We start from the raw sequence: 12,376 nt of genomic DNA, 5'->3' as shown, positions 1-12,376 counted from the left end.
TTCCGATGATTTAAGCCCCATAGATGACTAAATAGTCTAATGCTGAATTTGCAAATCCTCCTACAGGTAGTGTGCTCTGGTTTTCACATACTCCATCTGATGCATGTGCTTGTTCAAAACCATTGGTTCTTTCACGGATGCTTCTTCAAAATGGATGGTCTTGGGCCGGCAATTCCTGAGTTAGTGGGGACAATGCATTTTTTCATTCAAAAATGTGTGGACAGGCTTGAGTATTTCTTGTGCCCTTCTGGTAAGTTTTGCCATGACAGAGCTCAGAGTAGCTTGTTGCAGAAGTCTGGAGTCAGTCATGTGGGTACTTTGGTCCACCATTCACCAATACTGGGTTGGGGGTTGGGGGGGGGGGGGGGGGGGGGGGGGGGGTGAGGGCTGTGATTGGTCTGAGAGAGGGAACCTGTGGAGTATCTATCCTGCCCAGTGGATTTTTAGAATTTTACGCAAGTATTACTTACTACTTCTCAAGGGATTTGAGGTATCTGTTGTACAGAATATGTTTAAAATGGCCAAAAAACTAAGAGGAAAGAGTACAAGAAAGCTAACCAGAAACAGACTAAGATACAAGACCGTTTTAAAAGAAGTTTCTAAACATATTTAAAGAACTAATAGTTTAAAAAAAAGACCAACAGACGAACAGAGAGGAGAGTTGATCATTGAAAATAAGGAAATGAAATGAATTGAACAACCATTTTGCATCACTCGACACAATTAGAGGATAGGCAACATCCCAGAAGCAACAGTATAGCAGGAAATAGAAGGGAGCAGGAACTGAGGAAAATTACAATCACCAAAGGAGCAGTATTGAGTAAACTATAGGAGATGTGGCTGAAAAATGGCCATGTCCCGATGATCTTCATCCTACAATCTTAAAAGAAAAAGTTTTAATTTCCAGAACTCCTTTGATTTGGGGTGGACCCATTATATTGGACGATAGTGAATATAACTTATTTATCCATAAAGGAAAAAGATGACAAAAAATGAATTTACAGGCCAGATAGCTTAACATCTGACATCGGAAAAATGTTAGAAGCAATTATTAAAAAAGAGTTTAGAAAGACATTTGCATAAGTTTAAAGGTAGTCATGCCAAGTCAACATTGTTTTCTGAAAGGGAAGTTATGCTTGACCAATCTATAGGCGTTCTTTGAGGACAGAAAGGAGAACCGATAAGATACACAGTACACAGATTTTCAAAAGACATTTGATAAGATGCCAGCAAGGTTACTACTGAAACTAAAATGTCATGGTTAGTACGTTGTACAGGAAGGGCTGATGAAGAGCTTATGGCCGAAACGTCAATTCCCCTGCTTCTTGGATGCTGCCTGACCTGCTGTGCTTGGCAAGAAGTAAGCAGTGTATCATAGATATCAGTGCTAGGACCTCAAGCGTTTATAATGTACACAAATGAACAAATAGAAGAAGAGACGGATGAAGAGAGGGAAATTACGACTGCCAATTTGCTGGCAACACAAAAATAAATAGGAAAGTAAGTTGTGAAGTGGACGCAAGGAGGATGTAAAAAGGCATTGATAAGTTAATCAGGAAAGTGAGGAATGTGTCATCATTAGGGTTATCAAGCACCAACTCAGCAATAATCTGTTCACTGTTGTACAGTTTGGCTCAGGTGGAACCCATTCGGCTCCTGACCTCGTGGTTCTTGGTTCAAACATGGTCAAAAGAGCTGAATTCCACAGGTGAGAGCAGAGTAACTTTTTCCTGCCATCAAGACTGCACTTCATGAGAGGCATCAAGGAGCAAAACTGGAGTCAAAGGGTGTCAAGGGGCAAATTCTCTGCTAGTTGGAGTCATACCTGGCACATCCAAAGTGTCATCATGGTTGTTGGAGGTCAGTCATCTCAGCTTCAGGGTATTTCTGCAGGAGCTCCTCAGGTAATGTCCTAGGGCCAATCATCATTGCCTGCGCCATCAATATCCTTTCCTTCATCATAAGGTCAGAAGTGGGGATGTTTGCAAATGATTGCAAAATACTCAGCACCAGATACAACTCCAAAAACAATAAGAGCTGGACAAAATCCAGCTGTACTGACAAGTATGGCATGAATGTTACTTGCCACAAATGTCAGGGAATGATCATCTCCAATAAATGACAGTTTAAGCATCACCCCTTGACATTCAATGGCATGACCATTAGCATCTCAGGTATTACCACTCAGCAGAAACTGAATTGGACAAGCCATAGGAATATGGTGGCTGCAACAGCAGGTCAGAGGTTAGGAGTAGTGCAGCAAATAACTCACCTCCCAACTCCTCAAAGCCTGTCAATCAGCCATGAGACACAAGTGAGGGTTATGGTGTAATCCCCACTTGACTGGATGAATGCTGCTCCAAAAACACTCCAGAAATATGACACCCATGAGAACAAAGCAGCCCACTTAAACTGGCATCACATTCAAAACATCTACTCTCTTCACCAACAATACCCAGTAGCAGCAGATGCACTGCAGAAATTCACCAAAGATCATTACACAACACCTTGCAAACCCATGGCCTCCACAATCTAAAAGAACAAGAGTAGCAGATATGAGAACACCATCATGTGCATGCTTTGCTCCAAGCCACTCACCACCCTGATTCTGAAATATGCTGCTGTTCCTTCAGTGGGTCAAAATATGGAGTTCCCTCTCTAATGGGATTAACTGGCGGGAGGGGTCTACATTACATGGAATGCAGCAGTTCAAGACAGCACTCACCACCACCTTCAAGGGCAACTAACATTGGTCAAAAATGCTGGCACACACAATGATGCCCACATCCCAAGAATGAATTAAAAAAGGAACCAATTGAGCAAATGGAGTATAAAGTAGGAATATGTAAAGTTTTGGTAAGAAGAATAAAAGTAAAGTCTTGATGAAAGCAATGAGAGCTATCAGAGCTCAGAGAAGCAGAGAAATCTGGGTATCCAAATGTATGCTTCATAAGCACTTAACATGGGGATCCAGCGAGCAGTTAGAAAAGTTAATGGAATGTTATTATTTAGCGCAAGGGGAATTGCATACAGAAGTAGAAGAATCATAATTCAGTTATACAGAGCAATGGTGAGACCTGATTGGAGTAGTGCACACAGCACTGGACAATTTATTTAAGAAAAGATGCAAACACATTGGAGATAGTTCACAGAAGGTTAACTAGACTAATACCTGGAAAAGGGTAGGGTAAATTTGGAGGAAAATTTGGACAGACTAGGCTTGCACCTGCTGAAGTTTAGAAGAGTAAAACAAAATTCTGAGGGGTATCAACAGTGTAGATAGATGTGGATTGAACGGTTCCTCTTATGAATCTAGAACGGTTTAAAAATCAGTGGTTATCCATTTAGAACTAAAACTGGGCAATCTTGTTCTTGCGCACTTGAGTTTTTGGAACTCTCTTCCTGGAAAAAGTGGTGGGAACAGACTCCTTGAATATTATTGGAGATTTTCAGACTCTAGAATTTGGTTACTTAACATACTCTAGGAGAGCCTCTCATCCTACAACCTCCATAAACTTGAAGTGACCTGCTGGTTTTTGTGATCTCTAGATTTGATTATGGGGAGATGGCCTCGTTTTTCCATCCAACATAAAAAGTTTTAAAGCCTTTGTCATCTGCAGCAACAGATCCCATTTATCCATCACACCTAGGCTTATTACAATAACCATTCTATCCGTCAGGATAATGAAAGCTGTGGCCAGAGAAGGAGCATTCATATCAAAGCCCGTTATCAGACGGTTAGTTAGCGTGTAAATCATTCCACTACTTCAGTCTATTCACCAAACAAAGAAGGTTATTTTGTGCCTGCACAAACAGTCCTTTGACATTAGGGATAAGCTCCATGGCTGTCCTTCAGGGACTGAATGTTTCCCTTGTTTCTCAAATAGCCAGAAGTGAACAGTACTCATCATACAGTCAGAGAAAAATACTGCAAAATCTCTGCATAATTTGAACAAATAGTCTGATTTGTACATTCTTCTCTCTACAGTTCAATATTTTAGTTTATTGCTGCTGCACATTTTCTCAGCATGTATAATAGCTCGTAAGTACTAATCTTGTAGATTTCTGTCAATTATTTCAGATTTAATTTTTTTTATCACAACCACTTGAAAGGAGCAGCGCTCCAATAGCCAGTGCTTCAAAATAAACCTGCTGGACTATAACATGGTGTTGTGAGATTTATAACTTAATCTGTATTGATATTTTAAGAAAACAAATAGTGCACAAGCAGCCGACAGCATTCATAATTGTGTGGACTTGTGAAGGAAAGACTTGCACTTGTTCAGGAAAGGCTTGCACTTATAAATTACCTTTTACGACCTTTGACTGTCAAGTGCTTTGGAACATCCTTTAAAGTACTTTTAATGCTAGTTACTGTTGTAACATAGGAAATGCAGCAATCAATTGCAGGTCCCAGAAGCAGCTGTTTGGGAATGTATTTTTGAGATATGGATTGAGGGATAAACATTGCCCAAAACTTCACATAACTCCACTGATCTTCAAAATAGTGGCTTGGGGGTCTTTTACTCGGCACAGTATTCCCTTTGTGCTGTAGTGGGATATCTGAAGTCTCCAGAGTGCAACTTGAGTCCACAACTTTCTGGCTGAAAAGGCAAGGTGTGCTACCTACTGAGGCATAGCTGATACTGCAGGCTTTTGTATGAAATCCCATGCCCATCTGGTGTGGCATAAAATGCATTATAAATGATGTGGAACAATATACTTTTTAATAAACCATTTCTTAAATATAAACATCATGATGACAGCATCATTGTTTGTTAATAAATAGAAACAAGCAAAGAATTATTAGCCTTACGAAATACATAGAGGATCAGCCCTTACTAAATGCCTTCCTAGTCTAATCCACAAAAGAATGTGAAGTCACTCGACCCAGATCAAGTACCGTAATGATCCTGATCATCCTACAGACTCAGAGTTACTATCTAGTTTCACTGTATTCTTCCAAAGTTTACAAGGTTCAATCCAGTTTGAAACTGCCAGCATTACAGCCACTGGCTTTTCATGAAAAGGTATGCTTTTCTTAATCTACTGACATTCATTCTTAAATCCTATGGCTCAAAGCATCAGCTTGCATCCAAGTGCTCAAGATTGTGTATTAGTTCCCTGATAATCTGTTACCACCCACTATTACCTCGAAGGAGAAAATACAATCAGTTTGTGTCCTTACAGTTTTAAATCACCAACCAGCTGGTTTTTAATCACTACCTAATAATGTCATCTAAACACATGCATTCACATTTATCAGGATAACCCATAAATTGTGGACAACTGAAGTGAAATGCTGTTTGATGAGATCAACTAGTCATTGGATATATGCCTACATAACTGACATCGCACAAGCACAAAAATTTACATAGCGCATCACTCACTTGCATTGTAGGCAAAACATCTTTCTAGCTTGATAGGAGCATTCTGTTAGTGGAGAATTCTACTACTCTGTAGTAACACAAATGGCAGAATAAAACAGCTAACTTCATCTCTGCAAACCAAAGAAACATGCCCAGGGAATGCACTTTTTCAATTAAATCAAAATTTGAAGAAAAATTATTCTCTAATTCAATTCCTTGACTAATTAGGATTTTTTCTCATGTAATTTTTGTTCCCTTTGAAATTTGGTATTTTTGCATCAGTCCTGATGACTGCAAGATAAACAGCTTCATCAACACGTCTCTTTCCTCAGCAATACTAAAGTTTTTGTATTAAAAGAGGGAGACAGAGGAGAAAATTGATGACAGACACACTGGGCTGGATGGAGTTGATGTACGTGGTATGTGCAAGGGTAGCATTAGACACCCATAGGAATCAGTCAGTCAATCTACTGGGAAGATGATACGAACAAAAAAAAATGAACAAATTGACAAAACTTTCTAGAAAAATGGATCTTCTCCTTACTGTTATAGAAGACCTAAACAAAAAACAATGTTGCATTTGGATTTAGATATCATTGTAGAAAGACAAGTAGTATTAACGCTATGCTATAACAATGCTTAAAACCTTAATTGTAATGTCTCATCTTTTAATGTGACATGTTAATTAAAATTTATAATCTAAAATCTATTAAGTACCTAATGTAAATGATTAAGCAGCACTTCTTGGCAATACATTTTATAAAAACAAGGGGCACAAAGACATGCATCCTATTCATGGCCAGAGGCTACTGTTGTTGCAAAACTCATTCTCATCTAATATGTTGAAAACTACAGTTAAACACATTTTTTAAACTAGACCACTCAAGTTTTAAAGGTTAATAAAACAGCTTCGTAAAACTATTAGCTCGCATCGACTATCTTAAAATTGATCAGTAGTCATTATCAACAAGTGATTAAATGTATAATTCTTTTATTTCCAAAGTGAAGTTACACTTTGCTGGCCCTACCACTTCAATCACCGTCGACCAGATCACTGTAAGAGACGGTTACACGTTCGTTAATTGATTTTTCTTTAAAATAAAACCAAATCTCTCCCGTCCATTTGTCTTGTGGAATCAAAATCAAACAAAAAGCAGCGGCAACGAACGGATCCGTCAACGAGCAAAACGTTTGGCGCAACGAAGCAGTAACTCGAAACAACAACATTGGTCATAGCTGGACACCTTGCTGGGTTTTTGTCAACCCCTTCGCGCTGATTATCATTGAGCGATGCTGCTATCACCAAAGGCAAAATACTCCCAATGTTCGGCCGTACCAACACGGGTGAGTTTGCAGCGAAGAGGGTTTGAGGAAGTTGTGTGTGTGTGTGTGTGTGTTTTGTTGTGACATGGTGCCACAGGCGAGGAGAAGCCCCTGAGGCTGGGAGTCAGACAAAAGGCTGTCTCTCGGTCACTCAGAGACAGAGACAACAGGAGCCTGCAAACACTCACCCAAAACACGATGTTAAAGCCGAACAGAACGTACTTCACACAGCAACTAACTTCAGGTCCTTTGAAGTGTTTCCCGGACATGGTGATCTGGAAACTCAGGAGGGTCAGAGACAGACAGAGAGAGGGAGGGGGGAGGGGTTTTGTTTTATATTTAAAAAAAAACAAAACAAACGTTAAAGGCGAGAGGCGGACAGCCGCCCTCCGTGAAGCTCACTCAGGGAGAAGCCAGGCTCCGAGGCCCGGCCACCGCCGCATCAGGAGAGCGCGCCTGCACCGACATTGGCCTTCACTCCGGGCCAGACAGGCCGCTCCCGCGCCGGTGCCGCTCACAGCTCCATGCGGTTACTCCCTGGTCACCGACACAGCGCGCTGCCCCGGCGCCGCCATCCACCACACCAGCAGCGCGCATGCGCCCGCTCTTCCCCCTCCCCCATCCCCATCCCCCTCCCCATCCAGGCGCATCCGCGTCTCCAGCCTGATGACGGGGGGCGCGCGCGCCGGTTGCGAGGTCTGCTCCCGGGCACTGCAGGGAGACTCAGTGTCACCCTCTGCTGGTCCCAGTGAAGTAGCAAGAGCATCAACCAACCATCACACACACACAGGGCAGAAACAGATTTAAAAACCTCAGCAAGATCGAACAGCAGCTTGCGTTACATGCGACTTGCAATATTTATTCTGTTTCTCTCTTTGTTATTTCAGATTTCCAGTAGCCTTTTATTTAAATTAACCCAGAACAGAACACGGTACTGGAGAACACATTCACGTGCCAACTCCTTTGCATTACTGCTTTAACTCTTCCAGTGTCACCTATTACAATGAGTTCAGCTGACAAGCGATATTTACAATAAAGTAAAAATGGTTTGTGCAGTAGCTACCATGACACGTTACTGCAGAAAATACCAAATGCAACAGCGTGCTACATTCCTGAAGAATAATGCAAGTTTTCGCATCAACCACTCCTGTCGTGTAGAATGTCACTGAATATAAGTTGGAGTAACCCTTCCCAAAAATAATCTAGTCTCCAACTACTTCTAGGTGCTTGCTTTCAATTTCGTTGTCTCAAACTAACCGTTAAAAACCACAAATTCCATAAAATTAACGATCCTACTCGTAAGCTACCTGACGAAGGAGCAGCGCCCCGACAGCTAGTGCTTCCAACTAAACCTGTTGGACTATAACCTGGTGTAGAGAGATTTTTAGACTTTGTACACCCCATTCGAACACTGGTACCTCCAAAATCATCATTTAAGAGTATGACTTTCTTTGCACAATTTAAAAGATTAACTGAAACTAAACCGTATCAAGGGTGAAATCTTGAAACAGCTCAGGATAGTGCTATAGTAAAAAGTGAGGTCTGCAAATGCTGGAGATCAGAGCTGAAAATGTGTTGCTGGTTAAAGCGCAGCAGGTCAGGCAGCATCCAAGGAACAGGAAATTCGACATTTCGGGCAGAAGCCCTTCATCAGGAATGAGGAAAGTGTGTCCAGCAGGCTAAGATAAAAGGTAGCAAGGAGGGACTCGGGGGAGGGGCGATGGAGATGTGATAGGTGGAAGGAGGTCAAGGTGATGGTGATAGACCAGAGTAGGGTGGGGGCAGAGAGGTCAGGAAGAAGATTGCAGGTTAGGAGGGTGGTGCTGAGTTCGAGGGAATCGAGACAAGGTGGGGGGGGGGGGAGAAGGTAGGGGAAATGAGGAAACTGGAGAAATCGGAGTTCAGCCCTTGTGGTTGGAGGGTTCCCAGGTGGAAGATGAGGCGCTCTTCCTCCAACCGTCGTGTTGTTATGTTCTGGCGATGGAGGAGTCCAAAGACCTGCATGTCCTTGGTGGAGTGAGAGGGGGAGTTAAAGTGTTGAGCCACGGGATGGTTGGGTTGGTTGGTCCAGGCGTCCCAGGTGTTCCCTGAAGCGTTCCACAAGTAGGCGGCCCATCTCCCCAATACAGAGGAGGCCACATGGGGTGCAGTGGATGCAATAGATGACGTGTGTGGAGGTGCAGGTGAATTTGTGGCGGATATGGAAGGATCCTTTGGGGCCTTGGAGAGAGGTAAGGGAGGAGGTGTGGGCGCAAGTTTTGCATTTCCTGCGGTTGCAGGGGACGGTACTGGGAGTGGAGGTTGGGTTGGTGGGGAGTGTGGACCTGACGACGGAGTCATGGAGGGAGTGGTCTTTTCGGAACGCTGATAGGGGAGGGGAGGGAAATATATCCCTGGTGGTGAGGGATAGGGGAGGGGAGGGAAATATATCTCTGGTGCAGGATAGTGCTATAGCCTATCTTCCAAATTCCGATAGGTACACTGCCTCAGCTCATTGCATAAAAACACATCTGTACAGGTTAGGTAGATGTACCTACCAATGTCAATTATTTCAGTAGACTTGTTTCATAACTAACTTTTTCCCCAATCTTGACATAATGATTTTGAACTAACATCCCCAAGCCTGTGTTTTGTCTTCCAAAACCACAACTGGCTCAAACTATAAATGATTCTGTTCTCCTTCCCTGCCACAATTTCAATTTTCTTAAAACATCCCTATCTTAATCCAGAACTTTGTCTCAATTCCAAAATAAAGAAAAGGGGATTATATTTGCCCTTCAAAGTTGGCACTGGCTAAAGATCCTTTGTCTTAGAATTCCCAGCCAGTAGACCAAAAAAAAAAACAAAAAGGGGGACAATCTTGAAATCAGCCAGTCCCTCCAATAGGTCACAGTATGGAAGATTAGATGACTTGGCCATCATAAATTTTGTAGGTAAAAACAATGACTGCAGATGCTGGAAACCAGAATTTAGATTATAGTGGTGTTGGAAAAGCACAGCAAGTCAGGCAGCATCTGAGGAGCAGGGGAAAAAAAAAAAAAAATGATGTTTTGGGCAAAAGCCCTTCATCAGGAATACAGGCAGAATGCCTGAAGGGTGGAAAAGGGCTCTGAGGCCAGTTCCCACTGCGTTTCCAGTTTAACTAGTGATTTCCCACTTTTGAAGTGAAAAAAGTGATGCTGTTATTCAAAGTAGGCATGTGCAACCTGCATATTATAACATTTTTTAGTTGTAGCAACATTTTTTAGTTACATTAACTAAAATGGATCTCTAGTTAACAATCATAGGGAAAACAATCTAAATATTCAATGTCATGCAATTAATTTGTCTTTGCATCCAAGGCAGTTTTACTGGAGGATTAACAATCTCCCAAACCAGGAAGAGAAAGTAAGGACTGCAGATACTGAGAGAATGGTCTCACCAAAATGCTGATAGGGTGGGGAGGGGAGGGAAATATGTGGTGGGGGTCTATTTGTAGTGATAGAGGATGATGCAAATGTATAATGAAGGTTTTTGATGTAGTGGAAGGTGAGGACCAGGGAAGTCCTGTCCTTGTGTTGGGAGGGGTGGGGTTCAAAAGGCAGTGGTGTGGGAAGTGAAGGAGATGTGCTGGAGAGCATAGTTGACCACATAGGAGGGGATATTGTAGCCTTTGAAGGAGAATGGCCAATTCCACCATAGAAAATCCCAGATGGCCTTGAAGACTGCAATTTCCCCTCCACATGGTCAGCAATGCTGTTCAGTGCATCTCCTGCACTTCTGCCCTTGAACCCCACCCCTCCCAATGCAACAATGACAGAACACCCCTGATCCTCATCTTACATCCCACCACCCTCTCAACATTGCATCATCCTCTGCCACCTACAAACAGACCCCCCAGGGTGGGTATTTCCCACTCCTATCAATCAGTGTTTTGCAGACACCATTCCCTCAGTGACTCCCTTGGTCAGATCTACGTGCCCCACTAGCTCTCACCCTACACATTTCCCTGCTACTGCAAGCAATTGCGGAACATGCATCCACACTTTACCCCTCACCTCTGTCCAAGGCCCCAATAGGATCCTTCCACAGACAAATTTACATATACCTCCACTCGTGCCATCTGTATCCATGGCACCAGATGTGGTCTCCTCTACATCAGGAAGACAAGACGCCAACTTGTGGATCATTTCAGAGAACATCTTTGGGACTCTTGTACCAACCAACCCCACCACCTTGTGCTTGAACTCCAACTCCTCCGCCCACTCCACCAAGGGCATGCAGGTCCTGGACTTCATCACTAATCCCTAACTACCCAAGACCTGGAGGAAGAGAACCTCATCTTCTGCCTTAGGACTGTGATCCCGTATGTTTGTAATGTGGATTTCACTAGTTCTCATTTCCTTCCCCCACCCCACCATTTTCTCCCAGTCTCAAGCCTCCAACTCAGCACCACCCTCTTGACCTGTCTATTGTCTTTCCCATCAATCCCATTCCACCCCCCTCTCTGACCTAACACGCTCATCTACTTATTGCATTCTCAGCTACCTCCCCCCACCCCCATCTCCCTTCCATTTTATCTCAGGTAACCCCAGCCCACAAGCCTCATTTCTGAGGAAGGGTTTATGCCTGAAATCAGGATTCTCCTGCTCATGTGCTGCCTTGCCTGCTGTGCTTTTCCAGCTGCAAATGTGTTGCTGGTCAAAGCACAGCAGGCCAGGCAGCATCTCAGGAATAGAGAATTCGACGTTTCGAGCATAAGCCCTTCATCATCAGGAATGAGAGAGAGAGAGCCAAGCAGGCTAAGATAAAAGGTAGGGAGGAGGGACTAGGGGGAGGGGCGATGGAGGTGGGATAGGTGGAAGGAGGTCAAGGTGAGGGTGATAGGCCGGAGTGGGGTGGGGGCGGAGAGGTCAGGAAGAGGATTGCAGGTTAGGAGGGCGGTGCTGAGTTGAGGGAACCGACTGAGACAAGGTGGGGGGGAGGGGAAATGAGGAAACTGGAGAAATCTGAATTCATACCTTGTGGTTGGAGGGTTCCCAGGCGGAAGATGAGGCGCTCCTCCTCCAGCCGTCGTGTAGTTGTGTTCTGCCGGTGGAGGAGTCCAAGGACCTGCATGTCCTCGGTGGAGTGGGAGGGGGAGTTAAAGTGTTGAGCCACGGGGTGATTAGGTTGGTTGGTTCGGGCAGCCCAGAGGTGTTCTCTGAAGCGTTCCGCAAGTAAGTGGCCTGTCTCACCAATATAGAGGAGGCCGCATCGGGTGCAGCGGATGCAATAGATGTGTGTGGAGGTACAGGTGAACTTGTGGCGGATATGGAAGGATCCCTTGGGGCCTTGGAGGGAAGCGAGTGTGGAGGTGTGGGCGCAAGTTTTACATTTCCTGCGGTTGCAGGGGAAGGTGCCGGGGGTGGAGGCTGGGTTGGTGGGGGGTGTGGATCTGACGAGGGAGTCACGAAGGGAGTGGTCCTTGCGGAACGCTGATAGGGGAGGGGAGGGAAATATATCCTTGGTGGTGGGGTCCGTTTGGAGGTGGCGGAAATGGCGGCGGATGATACGTTGTATGCGGAGGTTGGTGGGGTGGTAGCACCACAATCCCCCAATCCAGTCTAAAACTGGAAAGTAAACGTTTAGATTGTACACACAAGAGTTTATACTCAAAGTCAGTTTGCAATAAATGACCATTGAAATCTCAATTTAAATACCTT

General features: G+C 44.0%; 1 protein-coding gene across 3 annotated transcripts in view; it reads right to left on the bottom strand.

Annotated features, from left to right (window-relative positions):
* LOC132823192 (tetraspanin-17) overlaps positions 1-7,295 on the bottom strand; it is a 49,017-nt gene extending 41,722 nt beyond the window's left edge. For all 3 annotated transcript variants that reach the window (XM_060836785.1, XM_060836786.1, XM_060836787.1), the window contains exon 1: positions 6,881-7,295. In XM_060836785.1, coding sequence (XP_060692768.1) covers positions 6,881-6,961 — 81 coding nt within the window. In that variant the 5' untranslated portion in view covers positions 6,962-7,295. The remainder of the gene's footprint in view (positions 1-6,880) is intronic.
* Positions 7,296-12,376: the final 5,081 nt, after the last annotated feature.

Source organism: Hemiscyllium ocellatum, chromosome 16, assembly GCF_020745735.1.
Source record: "Hemiscyllium ocellatum isolate sHemOce1 chromosome 16, sHemOce1.pat.X.cur, whole genome shotgun sequence".
Taxonomy (NCBI): domain Eukaryota; kingdom Metazoa; phylum Chordata; class Chondrichthyes; order Orectolobiformes; family Hemiscylliidae; genus Hemiscyllium; species Hemiscyllium ocellatum.
Note: the sequence above shows the minus strand (reverse complement) of the source record. Positions and strands in the feature narration are given on the sequence as shown.